The sequence below is a fragment of the Somniosus microcephalus genome, chromosome 3 (assembly GCF_052327205.1).
Source record: "Somniosus microcephalus isolate GS21.2 chromosome 3, FLI_Smic_1.0, whole genome shotgun sequence".
NCBI lineage: Eukaryota > Metazoa > Chordata > Chondrichthyes > Squaliformes > Somniosidae > Somniosus > Somniosus microcephalus.
Genome location: NC_140989.1, coordinates 275,099,859 through 275,122,929, shown reverse-complemented (window position 1 = coordinate 275,122,929; position 23,071 = coordinate 275,099,859). Strand labels below are relative to the sequence as shown.

Here is a 23,071-nt window from a genome sequence, read left to right as displayed (position 1 = left end):
TGTCTGTTCTCTCCACCGATGCTGCCTGACTGCTGAGTGTTTTCTGTTTTTGTAACTTCAGTCATAATGGGCCAGCCATTAATTAATGAATTGGCAAATGGCCACTGAATCCATTAAATCAGACTTCCACAACAGCACAGCCACAAAATAATTAATGAATCCTCTCATTTTCTGTCACTACCACCAGAATATTTTTTTCCTCATAAAACACTATTTCCTCACATTTCCCATCAGCTAAGTTACAGAAAATACATAATTAATATCTTAAAAATCTTCTATTTTGCACACTTCTATGTGTTATGCTTACTTCCGGTTATACTTTCATCATCATGCTTTCTTAATAGCTTTCCTGTCGTTATAAAACAGCAAACCCTCCAACTCACCATAAGCAATGCTATCGGAAATCTCCCAGTAATCAGTTAAACCTTCAGAGAGGTCATAGCTCTGGTCAGCAGATGGAAGAACTCTTCTTATTCCAAATTGAGAGCCAGATTACGTGGGATAGATTTTCCAGCTGGTGGGGTCTATGCTGTTGGTGTGGAACGGGCATGGGAAGTTAGACTGAGCCTATATTATTTTACGTTGCATGCGATCTTCCCGTTAGCCTAAAGTGTGAATATTTCATTAAAACCCTACGAAGCAATTTTCCAACTTTCTCACCAGGAATACACTGTGCACTCTGCACAATCATATTAAACAGGTAATAAAGAGCAGACAAGTTGTAGCCTTTCAGAAGGTGTGTACTTAAAGCTTTGTTGCTGGGATTTGCATTGCTCCAATCACATTTCTAAACATAGGTATTGGATTGAGTAGCTCTCTCAAGTTTTTTTTAAGAGACTAAAGAAGAGGGTGAATGGATGGAAGCGAGGCAGGTTTGTGTGCACCAGAAGCAGACTGGAGGCAAAGGATACTCTCTCCAGCCCTGGCTCATGGAACTCTTGGTAATACCAGGAACACCAGATGACTACAGATACAATGAAGCCCCTGCAGCCACCAAGAACATCTCTCAGCATTCCATAGGAATTTTGAAGCAATGCTTCTGATGCCTGGACAGATCAGGGAGAATATCACAGTATAGTCCCACCAGGGTCATCATGTGTGCTACATGCTTCAGACTTTTTGCATACAGAGAGGCTTAACCATGGAGGAGGATTTTAGATATAGAATTTACAGCACAGAATCAGGCCATTCAGCCCAACCAGTCCGTGTTGGTGTCTATCCTCCACACGAGCAGTAGTCCTTCTCCCATGGTCCCACCCTGTTCCCATATTCCTTTATCGACCTATTTAACCTACACTTAGGCTGCGATTTCGCCGACCGAGGCGGGTCCGGGGCGGTCAGGGTCGGTGTCGCAGTCCCAGCCCGCTGCCTACTGTAGCCCGCACTCACCAAGCAATTTTTCGTTATTTGGGCTTGTTAAGCCTGCCCTGCGAGGTTCCCGGCCAATTAATAGGAAGCGGGTCTGATGACGTCATTAGATGACACGTTATCAGCCGGTTTCCTTAAAGAGGCCATGTCCAAATTGATCTTGACAGTTCTGTTGTCAGTATTCTACAGCATTGAGGTGCTGCAAACACTGACAAGCACTGCACAAAGGTGCACAGCTGTACCCAGGCTCTCCCATGAATCCCTCCATTTGCTTATGGAGGGAGTCACAGCATGCAAGGAGGTTATCTTCCCTTCCCATGGGCAGAAGAGACCTCCCCACATTGCACAGGAGGGCAGAAGCAGGGATGTCATCAGGAGGACCAGGCTACAGTGGCGCAAGCCTTTCAATGATCTGAGCAGATCACGAAATGTTACTGCCAAACCACACTCAACCTCATCCTGCTGTGCCACTCATCACATCCACATCACTCTGCCTTCCCTACCCTATTCCTGCACATCTTTACTCACACCAACTTACCTTGCACCTCCACCCATCCCTCTCTATCTACATTATCACTTCCCCATCTCACTAGCCAACCCTCACACTCACCCTCATCCTAGTGCAAGCATATGAACTAACAACACACAAGGGTAGGCACCTGGGTGGTTTAGCCAATGTTCATGCGAAGTTTCTGTTAATGTGTTGTCAAATATTGAAATCTATATTATCAACACTTTACCTTATTGGACAGATCACCTTTGGAAATGTCTTAGTGAGTGCCAGTGAATATTGAGACATAACTTCACCACCCCCCATTGTGATGAGCGTGAAAGGAATGGCTTGGACATTGTAGGGATGCTTTATGGTGCTGGTGTGGGGTGGTGTCAACCTGGCGCATCATGTGGCAGCCAGGGTGTACAGTGTCAAGTCAAGTAAATCTGCTATGGTGAAGCCATCACTGGCCTCTCAGGCAGCAATGTTGTCAGGTGCTGATGCCCTGTGTCCAGTGCAGCAGCAGGTGATTGCGGAGAAGGTTGGTGGAAGGTTGGTGTTGTTGTTGGTGATCTTGGTGTGACTGGTGATGTTGGTGTTGGGCTGATCGTGGAGGGATTCAGAGGACCAAGGTAATATTTTTTCAAGGGCACCAATGTTGCTGGAATAGATGGCAGCTGAAGTTGAGATGACAGAAGCGATCTGTCAGTGGTGAGAGAGCTTGCTCCAAGGAAGTGACAGTGGATAGAGAGTTTACTCCAACCACTTCCAAACTACATAAAGCTCAAAAGTGTCTTCCAAGTCATGAAGGCTCGAGCTTCTGATATTGGAAAGTGAACAACTGTGAAGTGGTAACTTTAATACCACTTTTGCAGCTGTCACCTATTCACAGCAATGGGGAGACATAGAGAACTTGACCTACTTACCTGATGTGATCTCCGAACGACGTGAACCTCGTTAAAAAAGTGGGAAAATAAAAATAGGCTGGCAAAGTAGTAGTTAACAAGCATTTAACAAGCATTTAACTATCTTAAATGCCTCCCCCGCTGCTTGGTGTCGGGTCCGTTCTGAAATTGCAGACCCGACACTTTGGAAACTTACATGGAGACGGGTTCGGAGCGGGCTCCCAACCCGCTGTCAATCATTTCAATTTTGACAGCGGACCCGCCTCTGAACCCGCCCTCTGAGCGCCAGCAAAATCGCAGCCTTAAATGCTGATGTGGTCTCTGCTTCAATCACTAACTCTAGTGGTGCAGTCCACAGCCTCACAACCCTCTGTTTAAAATTATGTCTCCTGCTCTCTGTCCTAAATCTCTTACATTTTATCTCTGTCCCTTTGTTGTAAACGCCCCAAACAGAAGGATGTGAAGAAAATATTTATTTTAATTGCCTTTCCTATTCAGCTCCATACATCAACCAGTCGCATTCTACAAAACTGCCTCTGAAATAAAGGCAGTAGTAGAGGGATTATCAGTGAAGAAAGCCACCTTTTGAAATACATGAATGTATGCTGGCAACTGCACCATATTTCAACTGTGGCTGTCTCACTATGACTCATAATGATACAAATGGATGTCATGTGATGAAATGCAGTGAAAATAAAGAATGACACATTATTTTGGATCTAGGTCCTATAGCAACCCTAGTGTTCAAATTGTAGGTCTTGAAGGTGGAAAAAGTGTGTGATTGTGTGAGATCAGAAGGATGTGCTCATGTTTGTCATTAAACATCCTCAGAGCTCCACTGCCAATCACTAGTTAACCGGGTAACACTTGGTCATCAGTCTTTGCTTTCATGACCGTGTTTGGGCTTCTGAATTTGTTCTGTGTAAATGTCATTAATTGTAGACATTGTGCAGAATTAAATTACAATCTAAATAGAAGAACAACAAAAATCCTCTGTCTTTATCTTGTAGAATCTCTTGTCATACAATGAAGCTAATTAAAACGAACTATTCAGAACAACTCATATTATACAGTTATTAATGTATCTTGGAGAGAATGGAACCTCTTGAGGATCGGACGTAATGAGAAGTGAGATATTGATTTTTCTTTTGAGTGAGTTATACAGGCCTTTCTCACAGGGAAAGTTAAAATTGTTATGCCATGTCTGGTTATATACCTGTTTATTAACATTTGCCTACTAAACATGCCACCCACACACACAAGGCTCTTCTGCTTGTGTGTGTGAAATATAAATCAGTGTACTTAACACTTGAATGAACGCAATAATGTGCAGGGTTACACAGGCAGACTGTGCTCTAGTTTCTGTGATGTTTTTGCTATTTATTGCTATGGATATGAAGCAGGGGAATTTGAATAAATGATGGCTAATGAGGCATATGTTCTGCAAAATAGCTCCTGACAAACTGATATGTTCACTCAAGTACAATACTAATAATCAGAGGTATTGTCAGCATGTAGCAAGTTAGGTAGGCCGAGGGGAGATCTACAATTGGGCCAGCCTACAAACCCAATGTAGCCTCCTGCAATGACTGTACAATCAAAATGTACAATGGCTTCACAAAATACGTGCTTGTATATAAACTAATGAAAAAATAAATACAAAAGGGGCTCACCAGTGCCTCAGTTGGTAAGTGCACTGCCCATCATGGTCTGCGCCATAGAGACCAGGAGGATCCAGGCCCAATTCCTAGCCTATTAGCTGGCCTCAGTGAACGTGGTGCTTCAATTGGCCTCAACAATGCTAAACGAGGAAGAACAATCAGCCATTGTTCCTCCTTATCAATAGCCAGCAGCCCCTTCTTGAAAAATTCTTTGGATATCAGGGGAGAACAAGTTCAGGGTTGGCTGTAATTCCATTGCCACCCCCCCTACCCCCCACCCCAACTCTGTCAGTGACGCTAAACCCAAGTAGAATATCTAATATAAAACTCAAAAATGTAACGTGCAGTTTTGTGCAGAATGAAAGAAGAAAGAAACAACTTACATTTATATAGCACCCTTTACATCCTCAGGACATCCCAAAGCACTTCACAGTCAATTAAGTATTTCTTTTTAATGTAGTTACTGTTTTGACGTAGGGAAATGTGGCAGCCCCTTTGCACACAGCAAGGTCCCACAAACAGCAATAAGATAAATGACCAGATAGTCTGGTTTTTTGTCGTGTTTGTTTATATGTTGGCCAGGACACCGGGAGAACATACTGCCACAGGAACTTTTACATCCAACTGAGAGGGCAGACTGTTTACCATCTAATCCAAAAGACGACACCTCCGACAGTGCAGCGCTCCCTTAGTATTGCACTAAAGTGTCAGCCTAGATTATATGCCCAAGTCACTGGCGTGAGCCCACAATCTTCTGACTCAATGGGCAAGCGTGCTACCACTGAGCCAAGCCTGACACAGATGGATGTTGACTTCCAGAGGCTCTCACTCATACAGTGTATATTGTCATGTGAACCAGACTATGTGGATTTCAATGGAAGTATTGTAAATAGGACTGTTGCAGAACTGCTGATTGGTAACTGATCACTGGATGGGATAAAAGAAAGTTTGCATCAGGTGAAAAGAGAATAAAAGCTGGTTAGTGCAGTATGGCAGAGGTGCTGCCTCTCAGGCACTTTGCAGTAGGAGCAATCAAGATGCTGGAGTTGCTTGTGTGTGAGAGGTGTGAGGATGTATTGGGAATTTTTAAAAACAAAAATATCCTTTTTAAAAAAACTCTTTTTGCCAATTTTTTTAATTGAAGTCTATGTTCATTGAACTAATGAAGTAGGACTATTGATAACGAGAGCATTGGGATATAAGTATAATCAACTCTTAAAATAAAGCAGTTGGTATGAAAGTAGAATTCAGGTCTTGTACAGTATTTAGATTCATAGAAACTTACAGCACAGAAGGAGGCCATTCGGCCCGTCGTGCCCGTCCTGGCTCTCTGAAAGAGCAGTCGTGCTCAGTCCCACACCCCCGCTTTTTGTCCGTAACTCTGTAAGTTCCTCATCCTCCAGTGCCCGTCCAACTCCCTTTTAAAATTATTTACGCAATCAGCTTCCACCACCTTTTCAGGTAGAGTATTCCAGATCCCGACAACTCTCTGAGTTAAAAACATTCTCCTCATCTCCCCTTTCGCTCTTTTGTCAATGATTTTGAATCTATGACCTCTGGTTATTGACCCACTCGTCAGAGGGAATAATTTTTCTTTATCTACTCTATCAAAATCTCTCATCATCTTTAAAACTTTATTAGGTCTCTTCTTAATCTTCTCTGTTCCGAGGAGAACAGTCCTAACTTTTCCAATCTCTACTCATAACTGAAGTCCCTCATCCCTGGTAACATCCTGGAAAACCTCCTCTGTATCCTTTTTACAGCACAAACAAGCCATTCGGCCCAATAGGTCCATGCTGATGTTTATGCTCGACAGGAGCCTCCTCCCACCCCTCTTCATCTAACCCCATCAACATATCCTTCTGTTCCTTTCTCCCTCGTGTGTTTATCTAGCTTCTCCTTAAGTGCATCTGTACTAGTAGCCTCAACTACTCCTTGTAGTAGCGAGTTCCACATCCTAACCACTCTCTGGGTAAAGAAGTTTCTCCTGAATTCCCTATTGGATTTATTAGTGACTTTCTTATATTTATGGCCCCTAGTTCTGGTCTCACCTGTAAGTGGAAACATCTCTCTACATCTACCCTATCACACCCTTTCCTAATCTTAAAGCCCTCTATCAGGTTACCCCTCAGCCTTCCCTTTCCTAGAGAAGAGAGCCCCAGCCTGGCCAATCTTTCCTGACAGGTATAACCTCTCAGTTCTGGTATCATTCTGGTAAATCTTATTTGAATCTTCTCCAGTGCCTCGATATCCTTTTTGATAGGTAAGATGGCCTTCTGTGCTGTATCATTCTATGATTCTATAATTCTATGATTCTACAGTAACTTACAGTACAGACCAGAAGTTTGTCTAACCAAGGTTCTATACAAGCTTAACATAACTTCTCTGCTTTTCAATTCTATCCCTCTAGAAATGAACCCCAGTGCGTTGTTTGCTATTTTGTGGCCTTATTAACCTGCATCACTACTTTTAGTGATCTATGTATCTGTACCCCTAGATTCCCCTGCTCCTCTACCCCGTCTAGACACTTATTTTCCAAAGGTATGTGGCCTCCTTATTCTTCCTACCAAAATGTACCACCTCACACTTATCTGTATTGAAGTTCATTTGTCAATTACACACCCATACTCAAGCTTATTAATGTCTTCCTGTATTTTGTCGCAGTCCTCCTCTGTATTAACTATACCCCCCAATTTGGTGTCATCCGCAAATTTTGAAATTGTACTTTCGATTCCCGAGTCCAAATCGTTTATATAAACGGTGAACAACAGTGGTCCCAGCACCAATCTTTCCTACCACCGATGTTAAGCTAATTAGTCTATAGTTCCCTAAGAGACCTGCGGACAATGTTCCCTTTAAGCTGTGCAGCCAGCGGTCTGGAGCTCCCGCTCAGCCGGCTTTTAAATGCGGATTTTTGAATGGGCCCCGCTTCCTGTTAAAGGGGCCGCGCGGCCCAAAAACAATTAGAGGGAACATTGTCTGCAGATGGCATTTATTTATTGGATGTATTTGTACAGACTGATGAATTCATCACTCCTGCACTATTGGTTCTAACAAGAGATACAGTTACACTGCAGCTATTACCTGAGACCGGTATCTGCAGACTGTGATGCATAGTTCGGAGTCCCTTTCTGTACTGAAGACTGACCCGAGTCTGCCCAGCATCGAGATATGACGGTGGAGTTCTGCGTAAGCACAGGGCTCTGCTCCCTCAGCAGCTAATTTTTCACGTTCGAGGACAGATGGGTGTTCACTGTCTCCTAACCTGAACAACATACCATTTGAAGATTTACCAACTCCCCAGAGGTTCAATAGAATTCCCAGACATTTTTAAATTGCAGTTTAATGTCACACTGCAGTTATATTGCAGCTGATGTGAATTTGGACTTCTTGGAGGATATTTCAGACTGCTTGTCTTTAGTGCATTCTGGCTTCAGATTGGGACCGGCTCCCAGAGTTATACTGCCAGTTTTTAGTGGCACTAACACTGTAGCTTAGAAAAATCTAGTAATTGCTGAGCCTTCTGATTCTTCTTGCTGCAAGCCCTGTGATGAGCTGGTACTGAATGTCCACTTCAGGTCACTAATCTAAATTCAAAAATACAGTGATTGCTCTTGTATCTAAAGTACCTAGCTGGCATTATCCAAGTGTGAAAGAGGGTCTCTACCCAATCGTGACTGTAAAGCCACTTTCAGAGGGGAGGGGTGATGCAGTGATATATATCATGATTTCTCCAAACAAGTAGGGATGTCTTTTTTCAAACTGGATATGCCATATTTAAAAATAGAGAGTACGCTGCATTGCACATATGTTCCTTTCAGTTTCATGGCCATTGTTTGCCCTCCAGTACCTCACGCAACTGGCCGTTCTTTATATGTGAGCCTGAACAACAACAAAAAACAATAACCTACATTTATATAGCGCCTTTAATGTCCCAAGGTGCTTCACAAAGGCATAAGGAAAAAAATGGATGCTGAACCAAAGAAGGAGAGATTAGGAGGGCTGACCAAAATCTTGGTTGAAGAGGTGGGTTTTAAGGAGGGTCTTAAAGGGGGAGATGGAGGTGGAGAGGCGGAGTCACGGAGGCAATTCCAGAGCGTGGGGTGTTGCTGGCTGAAGGCATGACTGCCAGTGGTGGGGGGAAAGGCGTTGGGTGAGAATGGTATGGTCGACAGTCTCAAAGAGGTCAAAGGTACCACGGTCACAGTCACAGATGATGTAATTTGTGACTTTGCTTAGGGAGTTTTAGTGTTCTGGCAGCAACATAAGCTTGTTTCGAGAGTTTTGAACAGAGAGTTGTTGAAAAGATGGGCATGGCTTCGAGAGGCGACAACAAATTCAAGGTCTTTGAGGAAAGGGAGATTGGAAATGGAACAGAGGGATCAAGGGTGACTTATTTTGAGGAGGAGTGTGACGATGGTGGTTTTGAAAGAGGAAGGGGACAGTACCAGAGGAGAGGGAACCATTTATAATGTCACCTAGCATGGGGGCCAGGAAGGGAAGTTGGGTGGTCAGCAGTTTAGTGGGAATAAGGTAGAAAGTGTAGGAGGTGGGTCTCATGGACAGGATGAGATCACAGAGGGCATGAGGGGAAATGGGAAAGAAGGTAAAGACAGACGGGGTTTCAGGGCTGGGGCAGGGGAGAGCCTTAGGGAAATTTGTTTGTTGGGCAAGAGAAAGAGGGAAAGTAGCAGAACTGATGGTCTCAGTTTTAGTGATAAAGAAGTCCATAGGTCCTCACATCTGTTGGAGGTGAGGGGGAGGGGGCAGGAGAGAACAATTTAAGGAGATGGTTGGTAGTGGAGATAAAAAGCCAGGAGTTATATTTGATCTCCAGAATGAGCCTAGAGGAGTGGGTGGTTTTGGCACAGGAGAGTGCGGCCCTATAGCGCTGGATATGGTCCAGCCAGATCTGGTGATGCATGGCAAAACCAGTTGTGCACCAGTAATGTTAAAGTCTGCGCCCCTTGGACTTGAGGGAGCAAAGATGGTGGACATACAAAGGGGAACGAACAGGATGGGAAAGAATAAAGGTTTTGCTGGGAGCAAGGGCATCAAACTTGCCTACAAGAACATCATGGCCAAACCTGATTCTCTTCTTGCCCAATGTCCACCTGCATATACTTACCTGCAGCACGCCACCCCCCCTTCCCCACCGGCAGAAATCAGGAACAGGAACCATGACTGAAATTCTTCCCATCCCTAGATGGGTGCTGAAGCCAACTTCCGTGATCCAACTTCTGAGATCAACTAACACAGCACAAACTGGGGATTGAACTTGCAACATTTCTGGTCTATATGGTTCAGTAGTACACAGGGCAATGTATTTATCCACAAGCCATTGGCGTGATGAAAATCCTAGAATCCTAGAAAGTTACAGCACGGAAGGAGGCCATTTCGGCCCATTGTGTCCGCGCCGGCCAACAAAGATCTATCCAGCCAAATCCCACTTCCCAGCTCTTGGTCCGTAGCCCTGCAGGTTAGAACATCCCAAGTGCACATCCAAGTACTTTTTAAATGTGGTTAGAGTTCCTTCCTCTACCACCCTTTCAGGCAGTGAGTTCCAGACCCCCAGAACTCTCTGGGTGAAGAAATTTCCCCTCAAATCCCCTCTGAACCTTCCACCAATTACTTTAAATCTGTGCCCTCTGGTTTTTGACCCCTCTGCTAAGGGAAATAGGTCCTTCCTATCCACTTTATCTATGCCCCTCATAATTTTATACACCTCAATAAGGTCTCCCCTCAGCCTCCTCTGTTCCAAGGAAAACAAAGCCAGGCTATCCAGTCTTTCCTCATAGCTAAGATTCTCTACTCCCGGCAACATCCTTGTAAGTCTCCTCTGTACCCTCTCTAGTGCAGTCACATCTTTCCTGTAATGTGGTGACCAGAACTGCACACAGTACTCTAGCTGAGGTCTAACTAGTGTTTTATACAGTTGAAGCATAACCGCTCCCCCCCCCCCGCACTTGTATTCTATGCCATGGCTAATAAAGGCAAGCATTCCGTATGCCTTCTTAACCACCTTATCTACCTGGCCTGACCCATGATACCATATAAATTTTAATAGCTAGGCTCTCTTCACTATTGTCTAACACAATTGTGGGAGTAATTCTGTGACAGCTACAAGGAACCAAGGGTATATCAGAGATGTTACTATGAGAAAAGTTGTTGCTTAAAGCAATAGATCCATAACAAAGTAAAGGAATGGTAACAGTCTTATTTCATTGGTGAACAACATAGAGCAACTAAATTTATATCAACAGCAACATTATGCTAAGTATATATTTGTGGAAAATTTTTAGTCACAAAAAACGGATTATACACATATCAAGTACAGTAATCAGCTGCATAATACAAGGAAGCTGTGGACATTTCCAGAACTGCATCCATTTCCTTAATGGGACAGTCATTTACCCTGCATGAGACCAATTTAAAACTGACCAAAATAAAGAGGGTTGACACTATGGGGGGAAATTTAACCCCCCCCCCACAACGATGACAGGCGGATTAAAAATTTTGAATTGCGTAACATGACCCCAACCCACCGAGTACACGCCTGCCGCCATTATTACGGCGGCGGATTGCATGGCGTGTTGGTCCCGCTCTCGAGAGGTGCGACACCTCATTATAATATTTAAATCAGGTTCCCACAGTGCAGTTGGGAGCCCGATTTAAATTTAACGCTGACTGGCTGGGTTTCTCCGGGCTCGGGAAATGGAGATGAGAGCAGCCGGATCGAGCAGGTAAGTGACTTTTTATAGCAGTGCTTGTGAGCCAAGAGGAGCAGGAGTGCTCCCCCCCCGGCCCCTCAAGCAAACCACCTGCTGCGATCGACAATCTCAGCCTCTCCAAACCCACAATCCCAAACCTTGTGCCCCGCGATCTTTCCCTCCCTCCAGATTGCTGGTCTGACCCACCCCCCACTTATGCCCCGCGATCTTTGCTGATTGTTGGGGACCGTCCCCAATGGTCCACAGTTCCGGCCTTCTGCCTCAGGCTTTCCTGCCCTGCTGCCGGCCAGCCTATCAATCTGACCGGCTGCCGGGCTGGAAACGGAATTAAAAAATGATAATGAGGTCCTGCCATTAAATTCCACGTGCCTGGGATTTCCAGGTTTCTCCCCAGTATCCGCGCTCCCTCCCCGTAAATGTCGGGCCTATATGTGGACTGACAACACTGAGGGAGATGGCAACTATTTTCAAACCACACTACATTCTTGAACTTACATTGTACTCAAAACTGTGAGTGTATTCATTCTAATACCAGCCTACACATAGTCTCCACTGGGACTTGTACACTGAATGACACAGAGGTGAAAATTACAAAAGAAATCCCCTGATTTACCATATAACTGAAAAAATAAAGCCTGTTTCCTGCCAGATGGAAAAATTGACTGACTGCAAGACCGGTTGGTACTGTTTAAACCAATTCCCTTTTTATTTGAAATACTCTATCCATGAAGGCCTCAGGCATGGAGATCAAGCTAATTGTTTTTTGAAAAATAGATTTTTCTTTGTTAAAATACAGCACTGGTATTTAAGTCTGCTGGATTAATATAGTTCATATTACATCAGGTCAGAGTTCGTCATTACAAGGAGACTGGGGGTTGGTGCTCAGGCCTGATGTGTTAGTGAGGACACATCACACATGTACATAGTGTAAAGTTATGCTGTCACTTTTGGAAACTGCTTCAGAGACACAAAAATAACGATGTAACTCCAGAGACCAGTTCTGATCTGAATGCAGAACACAGATCACCAGTGTGGTATCGGACCAGATTGTAAAGTGCCCAGAGTGTCGACTGAACCTCTCGGATATTTTATAAACATATAAGCAGTTTGGACAAAGTGGGGGCTCCTACCTGCACTTTCAAAACATTCATAATGTAGTGGCTGGGGGTGGAGGTCCACTTGTGCGCAAGTGTACATGTGTCCCCTGACATCCAGCGTGTCATTCACAACCTGCAGCATAACTCAGGTGATGCCAGACATGAATTGCATTCTGCAGCTACCAGTCCCAGGCTGGTCCACCACAACATTACTATGTGAGCCATGTAAACTGAGAACAACAAGATGTGTTCTTTAAAAGAACCAATAATAAAAACAACCTGCATTTATCTAGCACCTTTAATGTAGTAAAACGTCCCAATAACCAGATATGCAGAGCACAATTAATAATTGATTAAGGTTTTCCTGTCTGAGAGGGGATCTCATTGAAACGTATAAAATTCTGACAGGGCTAGACAGACTGGATGCAGGCAGGATGTTTCCTCTGGCTGGGGGGTCTAGAACGAGGCGTCACAGTCTCAGGATACGGGGTAGGACATTTAGGACTGAGATGAGGAGAAATTTCTTCATTCAGAGGGTGGTGAACCTGTAGAATTCTCTACCACAGACAGCTGTGGAGGCCAAGTCACTGAATATATTTAAGAAGGAGATAGATAGATTTCTAGACACAAAAGGCATCAAGAGATATGGGGAGAGAGCAGGAATATGGTATTGAGATAGAGGATCAGCCATGATCATATTGAATGGCAGAGCAGGCTCGAAGGGCCGAATGGCCTACTCCTGCTCCTATTTTTCTATGTTCTATGTTCTATAAACGTTTGTACAAATGTCATCTTTTAGATGGTTTATCTGGACAGGGAGCTTCTCTGGGCTGTGCTGTCAGTTCCACTGCATGAGATGAAAACACTGTCATTATTTGCCTTTGGGTCCCTTTATCGGTTTCTGTACTGTATTGTTATGCCTTTTGCTGCCTCACACTGTTTCCTGAATACTGTGAATATAAGGTTTCAAATGATAAAAAAAAGTCTCATTTCCTTTATAACTAACCATCTTTCACTTGGCAAGCACTCACCAAGCAATACTTTATCATTCTATGCTAGACAGGGTGACAATGACATTCCTTCTTTGTGTGTGTTTTTGGATAGACCACAGAATAAATTTGGTACCACAGGGAATTAGTTTAATTTATTGTTTACACATGGTTTATGAGTCATTTGAGACAAAAGGGTGAAATCAATGGATGGAAAATCATGGGCTGCAATTGTGCGATTCCCAACATGCACTCTCGACAGGCAGAGTTTCATGCTCAGAGTTTGCAATTGGGAAATTTACCCTGACCTGTTACAAATCCTGCTGGGCTTTGAAAGAGAAAACAAAACTCATGTGAAGGCTAATTTACTAACTGGTTGTACTACACATTTTGCATCAATGTAAAGCAGTTTCAGGCTTGCATTTCAAGGGAGTCACTTTGCTAAAATAAATTCTAGCAGATGGAGGGAGACCACCACTAGGCTGCTTTGGCTTTGTGCTGTCGATAGTAGAAATTCTAAGAAGTTCCCAGGTGGTTCAACAGATTGCCTGGGGAGATTTTCAATTTTATTTGAGATTTTTTTTCCCAATGTTAACAGAAAGTGGACTGTTCCATTGGTTCTTCTTTTCCATTTAAAAAGGTAACAGGCCAGTAATTGATTCTCTGTATGCCCAACAAGAGCCGGCCAATATAACTCAGCACTGCTGGCTCTACATTGCTCCAAGAAGGTCCCAATCCTAAATAGTGACCAACAGTAAGGTTCTGGTACATTAAATGTTAAGAGGAACAAGAGATGGGACTAAGATGATTAGCATCTCTGGGACCTAAATCCAGCCCAGACCAATGGAGTTAAAGTTTATTTCTCCCAACTAAAGAGCTCCAAATTATTATCCTCGTTTATTGCAGGGGTATCAAGGACTGACTTGTGGCTGATAAAAAAGGTTTTATAACCTGGAAAACAGTAACCACAATAAATTATTTAAAAATAGCACAAGATGGAAACAGAAGATTTAGGAACCTGGCGTTTCCAGGATTCCAGGTAGATCTCGAGGGAGGAGGGCAGAAACACCCAGAGTTTGTTTTGAAAAGTCCACCAACAAAACTAGAGAGGCCGATATAAAATTAGGAAACTCATAAAATATCTTCACCTAAATAGGATTGCAGACTGAGAACTGACACATTGCTTTTAAAACAGAGTACAGTGAATGAAGACACTTTTCTGCTAGAAGAGTGCAGCCAATGGCAAGCGCACAGTTCTGCCGCCATCGGCCGTTCAAGGAAATAGAAACAACCTAGCCTTTGTCGTTCCACAATTGGCGGAACATGCACAAACCGTCATTGTATCTCAGTTTAAGAGCGAAGCTCTGAGCTGGATCCCTCCATGGCCTCTCCCCCCTCTCTATCTCTGTAACCTCCTCCAGCCTACAACTCTCTGAGATCTCTGTGCTCCTCCACTTCTGGCCTCTTGCACCATTGGCGGCCATACCTTCAGCTGTCTAGATGATATGCTCTGGAATTCCCTCCCTAAACCTCTTTGCATCTCTACCTCTCTCCTCCTTTTAGACTCTCCTTAAAACCTACCAAGCTTTTGGTCACCTGTTCTAATATCTCCTTATGTGGCTTGGTGTCAAAGTTGGTTTGATAATCACTCTCGTGAAGCACTTTGGGACATTTTATGTTAAAGGCACTATATAAATGCAAGTTCATAGAATGGTTACAGCACAGAAGGAGGCCATTCGGCCCACCGAGCCCGTGCCGGCATTGTTGTTGTTGTTGTATCCCCTTGTCTGCTGCTGCTTCCAAGCATTTGGCATGATGAGCAGCACAAGGTAAATCAAACAGGGCAGCTCAGCGCACAGAGATCACAGGTCTCTGTTTGACCTCAGATGCTCCCCAGAACCATCTAGCAAAAGACACCTTACCACTGTACACCTTGCTTGTGCTGAGAGGAGCCTGGACTTGATCTGGGTTGTTGGTTTCAGGAGAAGTGCTGTGTTTTATACTGTTCACTCTTTCAGCCTCCCTGCTGTAGGTCACTCAGGTGCCTGCTCCCTGCCTGACTGTCATTGTCCTATTCCACACTGACTTTCCATGACTAATACATATAAAATATGTAGCTGTGCACATGTTGCACTGTGTGAGTGTGCATGGATTTTTTTTTCCTCAGACATTTAAAAAAAAAATGATAGCAAGTTGGTACAGAACAGCAACTGAGGGGAAAGTAGGACCTACTGGACAGGAGGATGAATTGGCAATGTGAGCATGGGAGGGGCAGGAATTGTGGGCAGTAAGACTAGCTGACAAGCAATTGAATTGAATGTGGAGTAATCCCTCCCCCTTGATGGTCCCAGTGCTGACTTGGAAGTAAAGAGCTTGGCTTGTTAATAATGACAAAGGAACCTCGATCATACCAATGAGAGTATGAAGGGAAAAATAGACAGCCACAGGCTCTCAGCAATGAGATTAGCAGAAACTAGGTTTTTCCGTTTTGTTATGGAGAGGCAGTCTCCAGTGAAGTAATCACATAACCTGTACGAGCAGCCAGCTTCCATCAGTTCCCTATACGGCTGACTGCTTTATTTAGCATAATAATAATAATATTCTCAACCCCACTACCTTGCCATTAAATTTTTTAAGCATTACACAGGAGAGTAGATGTGGGGCTGAGATGTGTGAAACTGAGATTTGCCAGACTTACTTCTGCAGATGTCTGGAATATTCATTTTCCACACCATCTGCCTGCAGAGTTCCAAATGCAAAAATGCTGAACTAAGTAACAGTTTTTTGCTGAGGACCCATTGTCTGTGGGGAACCAGATGAAGACGGTCCAAATTAATCCTGCATCACCAGCACTTTATACTTTAAGTAATCCTTCCTTAATTTGGGGCCCCAATTACAAGACAAGCCTTGAGGCCTTGATTAACAATTTGCTTGAAAAGCTAATTTTATGAGCTGAAAAAGCTAACAAATTTTAGCAGCTTGAATGAAGCAACTCTTATAATGCATCTTGTACAGGCTTAGAGGAGCTGATGAGATTGGGGAATCTTATAAACAAATAAAAAAGCTAGACTCCAGGCAACATCTCATCAACTGAATGCTGATTTAGAATAAACTTTACCCAATTGCCAATTGTTGTTCCATGACATTCCCATATTATGTTCTGGGTCACAGCATATTGGGATAAGTGACCTTTCCCACAGATGGACTATTAACTAGAGGGCGAGTGAGAGAGTGGCAAAGAGGACGCATTCTCCTGACAATGTCCTCCACTCAAAATCCTAAATATTAGATGTACTTGGTAACTAATTCTCCATAGTGCATCTTTGCCCTATATTCTGAAACTCATGTCAAATCCAGCAGCCTGCCATTAATTGGTATTCCCCTCCAGAGTCTGCCATAATTATTTCTTCATAGCCAAGATCACCCCTTAATTTACTATCAAGTGTTCACTGGGCAAAAACACCTGCATCACAGCAAAAGATTTCAACTCAACTGAGCATTGTTAATAAAACTTAAAAAATCAAGATAATTCTCATTGTGGGCAAAGATTACCCGTCCATGCTGGCTGTAGCAAAATCCAGTCTTTATAAATGCGTTTATGATTTTGCCGCACCAAGTACAAAGAGGAAATCTGCCCTTTATTTGACTAATGCAGGGGCGTTTTCTTCATAACATTATAATGCATATAATCCAATATTCAAAAACAGGGAGTAGGTGGTGCAGGAAATTCAAACATATTCCTTTGCCTCAAGAGACCAGTGTGCGGCTGAAGTCATAATGCCCTCTTTTTAATGGTTGTTAACTATTGCTTTCATCAGGGAGAGGTTTCTATTAAACTGAACAGCTCTGGGGGAGGAGCAGGGAACACTCTTGGTGAGAGAAAAGGATTGAGTATTTGGATCATCAAAATCCAATACCCAGTGGACGTGGATCTGTGCTGCATTCAACTGCTTTCCAATTTGACCCCAATACCGTAATTTCACTGAGGAAGGCCTCAAAGAGAAAGCATATAGAATACCAAAAATGATAGCTGTTACAGTAGCAGGCATTGTTCAGATGTCAGTGTTGAGGAAACACTGTTAAAGAGCTACCTCTTACTATAGCCAGCTTATACTGTATCTAAAGCCAGTTGTAGCTGCACCACCCGGTACATTTACCCACTGAGCTATCACAGTGGACAGGTTAATGCCACCAGGGACTCTTCTGAGAGGTGCGAATCACACTATTGTAGACTGTTTTGCTGTCAATAAGAAGTGCTAATCACACCATACATACCGGTTTTCTTATGTTCAGTGTTGTACAAGGCTGATCACCGCTGACAGAGCATTAGGTTTCCTTCTACAGTTTAATTAATAAACATTTAAAAATTATTTTATCTATAATGTTGCTATGAGTGATGATTTGCTTCATGTGCGACTTTGTTTCAAACACATCTCTTTTAAACGTTTTAGTGTAATGCTTTATGATTCATTCACAGCCTCCCGGTTGCTCTTGTGTTTGTGCTACACGTTGACATTATTTTCCTTTTTTTTAGGCAAGGCCGAAGCAGAGCTTAAAAACTTCAGCCCTCATTACCAGCGACAATACTCTGTGGCCTTCTTCAACCATGTCCGATGTGAGGTAGAGCAAGACCGAGAGGTACAACCCCAACTGCTGCAGCATAAGGTACATTATGAGATGCGTGTTATAGCACTGGAGGGGTGATTCCGTGATCCCACACTGCCACTGAGGAGTCACGTTCACAGGGTGTGTGGGTCCGAGGATCAGGGCTAAAATGCTGGACTCCGATACGCATTCCTTGTGAGCGCGGCTCCCTGTTGGCAGCACAAGATCGCTGAATTACCCCAGTAAACATCCTCCTCTTCCTTCACCCCCACCATTGGCTGGCATGCCTTCAGCCATCTAGGCCTGACCCAACAAACTATTGACACAAGAGTCAACAAAGTTGAGCTCCTGAGGTCGTAAAAACACGTCGATCCCTTCCATTGTAGCACTCAACGAAATAGAAGAAATTTACTTTAAATTAAAAAGAGAGAACCAGCTACACTGTAACAAGCTGAAGCACCAACAACAACAACTTGTATTTATATAGCTCCTTTAACGTAGTAAAACGTCCCAAGGCATTTCACAGGAGCGTTATCAAACAAAATTTGACACCGAGCCACATAAGGAGATATTAGGGCAGATGATCAAAAGCTTAGTAAAAGAGGTAGATTTTAAGAAGCGTCTTAAAGGAGGTAGAAGACGGAGAGGTTTAGGGAGGGAATTCCAGAGCTTTGGGCCTTGGCAGCTGAAGGCACGGTCACCAATGGTGGAGCGATTAAAATCGGGGATGCTCAAGAGACCAGAATTAGAGGAGCACAGATATCTCAGAGGGTTGTGGGGCTAAAGGAGATTACAGAGATAGGGAGAGGTGTGGCCATGGAGGGATTTGAAAACAAGGATGTGAATTTTAAAATTGAGGCCTTGATTAACCGGGAGCCAATGTAGGTCAGCGAGCATACGGGTGATGGGTGAACGGAACTTGGTGCGAGTTAGGACACGGGCAGCCGAGTTTTGGATGACCTTAAGTTTATAGAGGGTAGAACGTGGGAGGCCAGGCAGGAGTGTGTTGGGATAGTCAAATCTAGAGGTAATAAAGGCATGGATGAGGGTTTCAGCAGCAGATGAACTGAGGCAGGAGCAGAGTCAGGTGATGTTCTGGAGGTGGAAATGGGCATTCTTAGTGATGGCATGAATATGTGGTCGGAAGCTTATTTCAGGGTCAAATATGACATCAAGGTTGCGAACAGTCTGGTTCAGCCTCAGACAGTTGCCAGGGAGAGGGTTAGAGTCAGTGGCTAGGGAACAGAGTTTGTGGCGGGGACTGAAGACAATGGCTTCGGTCTTCCCAATATTTAATTGAAGGAAATTTCTGCTCATCCAGTACTGTATGTCGGACAAGCAGTGTGACAAATTAGATACCATGGAGGGGTTGAGAGAAGTGGTTGTGAGGTAGAGCTGGATGTCGTCAGCGTACATGTGGAAACTGACGCTGTGTTTTTGGATGATGTCGCCGAGGGGCAACATGTAGATGAGAAATAGGAGGGGGTCAAGAGGTGAAAAGTCTAACATGAGCAGATCAAAGGGTGACCACAATACTGACACCACTGAGAAATCCTGATACACTTTGGGCCATATATTCTGATCACTACAGGTGGGTACGCGCTGTGTACGCACCCGTAGGGACATCGGAAATGCCGGTTTCAGGCATGCACAGCGCATGCGCTGAAAACCGGCATTTCCGATCTGTCAAGAATGCTCTTTACCGATCCTGTGCCTGCCCTGGAGAAGGGCCTCTGCGGGCGGATAGTTCCGCTTTCTGGAGACCCTCCGCCCGCATAAAACCCTTAGAAATCTTGCTTTTACCAGGATAAGAGTTGCAAAGTAAAAAAAAAAAAATTTTCACTCATTTATCATTTAAAAATACTTTAAAAAAGGTATGTTTATTTTTAGCCCCATAAAAAACTTTAATTATTTTTTTCAAAAATTAAATTTTTGTTTAAAATATTAAATTTATTGTAATTTCAACTAATTTTAAAAAGGCGATGGTTTTTTAAAAATTTATTTAAAGTTTTACTATGTTTTTGGAGTGATCTCCATTCATATATTTGACAGGTCTATCTGTCAAGTGTATGAAGGGAGATTCCCTTCTTCTATTGGCTCCCCATGGCCCACGTGATCCCAGGGACGCTGTGAATTGCCTGTGCCTCTGGGATACGTGGGCCCTGCACACTTGGAGTTTGGAGAGGCCCAGGATCGGAAGTGTAGGCGCCTTGGGAGCCCTCCGGTAAGTTCGTAGATTTTTCCAGATCAGAGGCCTCCGCATGCAGGAGGCCTCCGATCAGAAAATACAGCCCGTTATATTTTACCCACCCCATTAGAGTCTTGGCTATTATTATTGCACATTCTATAGTCTATGTTGGTAATAGAAATTCCAAGTTTTATTGGCATAATATGGTGTAATTCTGACTAAAGGAACTCGAATTTGGGGTGCAAGTCAGATGCATCAGAGTTACACCCATTCTAAAATTTACCAGTAGAATTGGCTACTGGCAGAAGATGCCTCGTCCTCATTGTGGTGAATGTTTACAAATGATAGGATAATGAGGGCAAAAGCTGCTGTCCCAGAAATTCTACCATTTACACCAGATTTGTACTTGAGTTAAGTTAAACCTGTAGAAAAGAATGGCAAGTTATCTGCACGACTTGTCACACCAGGAAGTGGTTGAGTTCACAGGCTTTGAATGTCCACAGACATTATCTGAAACATCAACTTCGACTGAAACGATCAGAAAATGTTTTTATCATCTGTTCAACTAAGAAAGAATTCTGAAAGCTGCACTTCTGCAATTTCTGACAGGGAAATCATTTTCTTAGCACCCTTCTGTCAAGAAGCCCTTACCACGGGGTACACTATCGCCATATATGTCTTTATAATGGAGGCAGAACAAAAGCAGGAGGAAGACTAAATGACAGACGCATGGAGGCCACATCCACACAAATGGAGAAGACAACCAACTAGGAGGTACTAGAGTCTACAGACCATGCTGCTCTCTCAACGATGTCTCAGAAGAGTTTTGCTTAAGGAATCATCGAAGGAACTTTGTCTCCTGTTGCAAATTGATCGCCAAACAGCCTCTCATAGCACACAAAACAAACAGGAGACTAACTTCAGAACAACGGACTTCATACCACAAAGTGGTTTTACTGTGCACATATATATTTATAGCAGATGCTTCTTCTTATTACCATACTAATCCCTGGTGCCTCTCTGTTCTGTTTTTAAACTTAGCCTAGTGCTACGCTGAGGTGGGACCTGAGGACCAGAAATGCCAGTAGTGTTTCACTGTGCTATGATATTCTGAGCCTCTTGGGACTGAGAGGCCTTTGTCTCAGGACTTCTAAGTCTTGGAAGGGCTCTTTAAAAGGCTGCAGGAAGCATGAGCAGCCTAGTTCTGTATCATGGCACCTGTAGGCATTGGAGAGGGCTGGCTAGAAAGATAATGTGAGCTGTCACCAAGAGAGAGGACAGCATCATGAAGGCACATTCTAGCCATGTTACTTGTGCTGGGTTCTGGATCTGGTCTGGAAACTGTAATGATATCAGCAAATAGTGATGGTATTTGCCTGTTTGATTATGATGCCTTACCAGCATGTTTGCCTGATTGATTACTTATGCCTGAATGTGACAGAGACAAGCAGTTTGAGTTTAGTTTTAGTTTCGCTTTAGATGGATTTCTAACATGATGTCTCCTGTAATGCTGAAAAAAGAGTTGAACATACTTTAGATAAAAACTCATTCTCTTTCATGAATGTGTCGTCATTGAACCCACATACAAATCGATACATGGTGTCAGAAGTGACTGAAAGAGATGAAGAGAAAAAATCTGAAGTTAAATCAGCTCTCCACATATTAGCAAGCCAAAAGAGAACATCGTTACTTACCATTGGAGAATAGCTAACGAAGTGAAAAATGGAAGGTTTACACCCACCTGCGAAGCTTCAGTTGACAGGTAATGTGGCTGAAAATTGGAGGAGATTCAAACAACGTTTGGAGTTGTATTTATCAGCAATCGGAGCTGACGAGAAAAGTGATAAAATGAAAGCGTCACTGTTCTTACATGTCGTGGGTGATGAAGCGTTGGAGGTGTATAATAACTTCACATTCGCTGCTGATGGAGACAAAATGAAGCGCAACAAAGCAAGGTCCATGCAGTAGATGAAAGCGAGATAGAGGAGTTCAATGTAGATGTTGTGTCTGAAAACAAAGAAGAAAAAAGAGACTGGATGTTGACACTAAAAGTGAATGACATACACATTCCATTTAAATTGGATACTGGAGCACAAGTTAATGTGATATCAGAGACTGATTTTAAGAAAATTAGACCCAGACCAAAGATACATGGAATAAAAGTGAAAGTGACAGGATACTCAGGTACTGATATACCAGTGAAAGGAAGATGCATTGTCAAAGTGACACACAAGGACAGAGAGCACACGCTAGCATTAATCGTGGTGCCAAAGGATGTGCAAGCCATACTAGGTTTAATAGCCTGTGAGAGACTGAACCTGGTAAAGAGAGTCCTCGTTGTGGAAAGCGAAGGAGAGACAGTCTATGATGAACTCATGAAAGAGTACAACAACCTATTTAAGGGTCTAGGCTGCCTTCCAGGAGAACACACGATCAGAGTAGATAAAAGTATGCCAACGGTCATACATCCATGCAGAAAAGTTCCATTTGCTCTTCAAAAGCAACTGAAGGCAGAGTTGGACAGGATGGAAAGACTGAACGTGATTCAGAAGATAGATGAGCCAACTGAGTGGGTGAGTTCCCTCGTCGTAGTGGACAAAAAGAATGGAAAGCTCAGAATTTGCCTGGCTCTAAGAGATCTAAACAGAGCAATAAAGAGAGAGCACTTCAAGCTTCCTACACGTGAGGAAATCATGGCACAGTTTGCAAATGCAAAGTATTTCAGTAAGTTAGATGCATCATCAGGATTTTGGCAGATGAAATTGGACAAGGCAAGTTCAAGACTGTGCACGTTCAACAGTCCATTTGGCAGATACAGATTCCTAAGGTTACCATTTGGCATTGCCTCAGCTCCTGAAGTGTATCACAAAACTATCCATATGATCTATGAGCACCTGGAGGGAGTTGATACATCAATGGATGACATCATAGTATGGGGAACCACGAGAACTGAGCATGACGAGAGACTGAAAAAAGTGCTGGAAGCAACAAGGAAAACAAACCTGAAGCTGAATAGAGAGAAATGCCAGCTCGG

At 43.5% G+C, this 23,071-nt stretch overlaps 1 protein-coding gene across 1 annotated transcript in view; it reads left to right on the top strand.

Annotated features, from left to right (window-relative positions):
* LOC147121973 (protein Niban 1-like) overlaps nt 1-23,071 on the top strand; it is a 190,864-nt gene that overhangs the window by 39,167 nt on the left and 128,626 nt on the right. Inside the window, 1 exon segment of the mRNA XM_085982571.1 lies at nt 17,779-17,909. Coding sequence (XP_085838697.1) covers nt 17,779-17,909 — 131 coding nt within the window.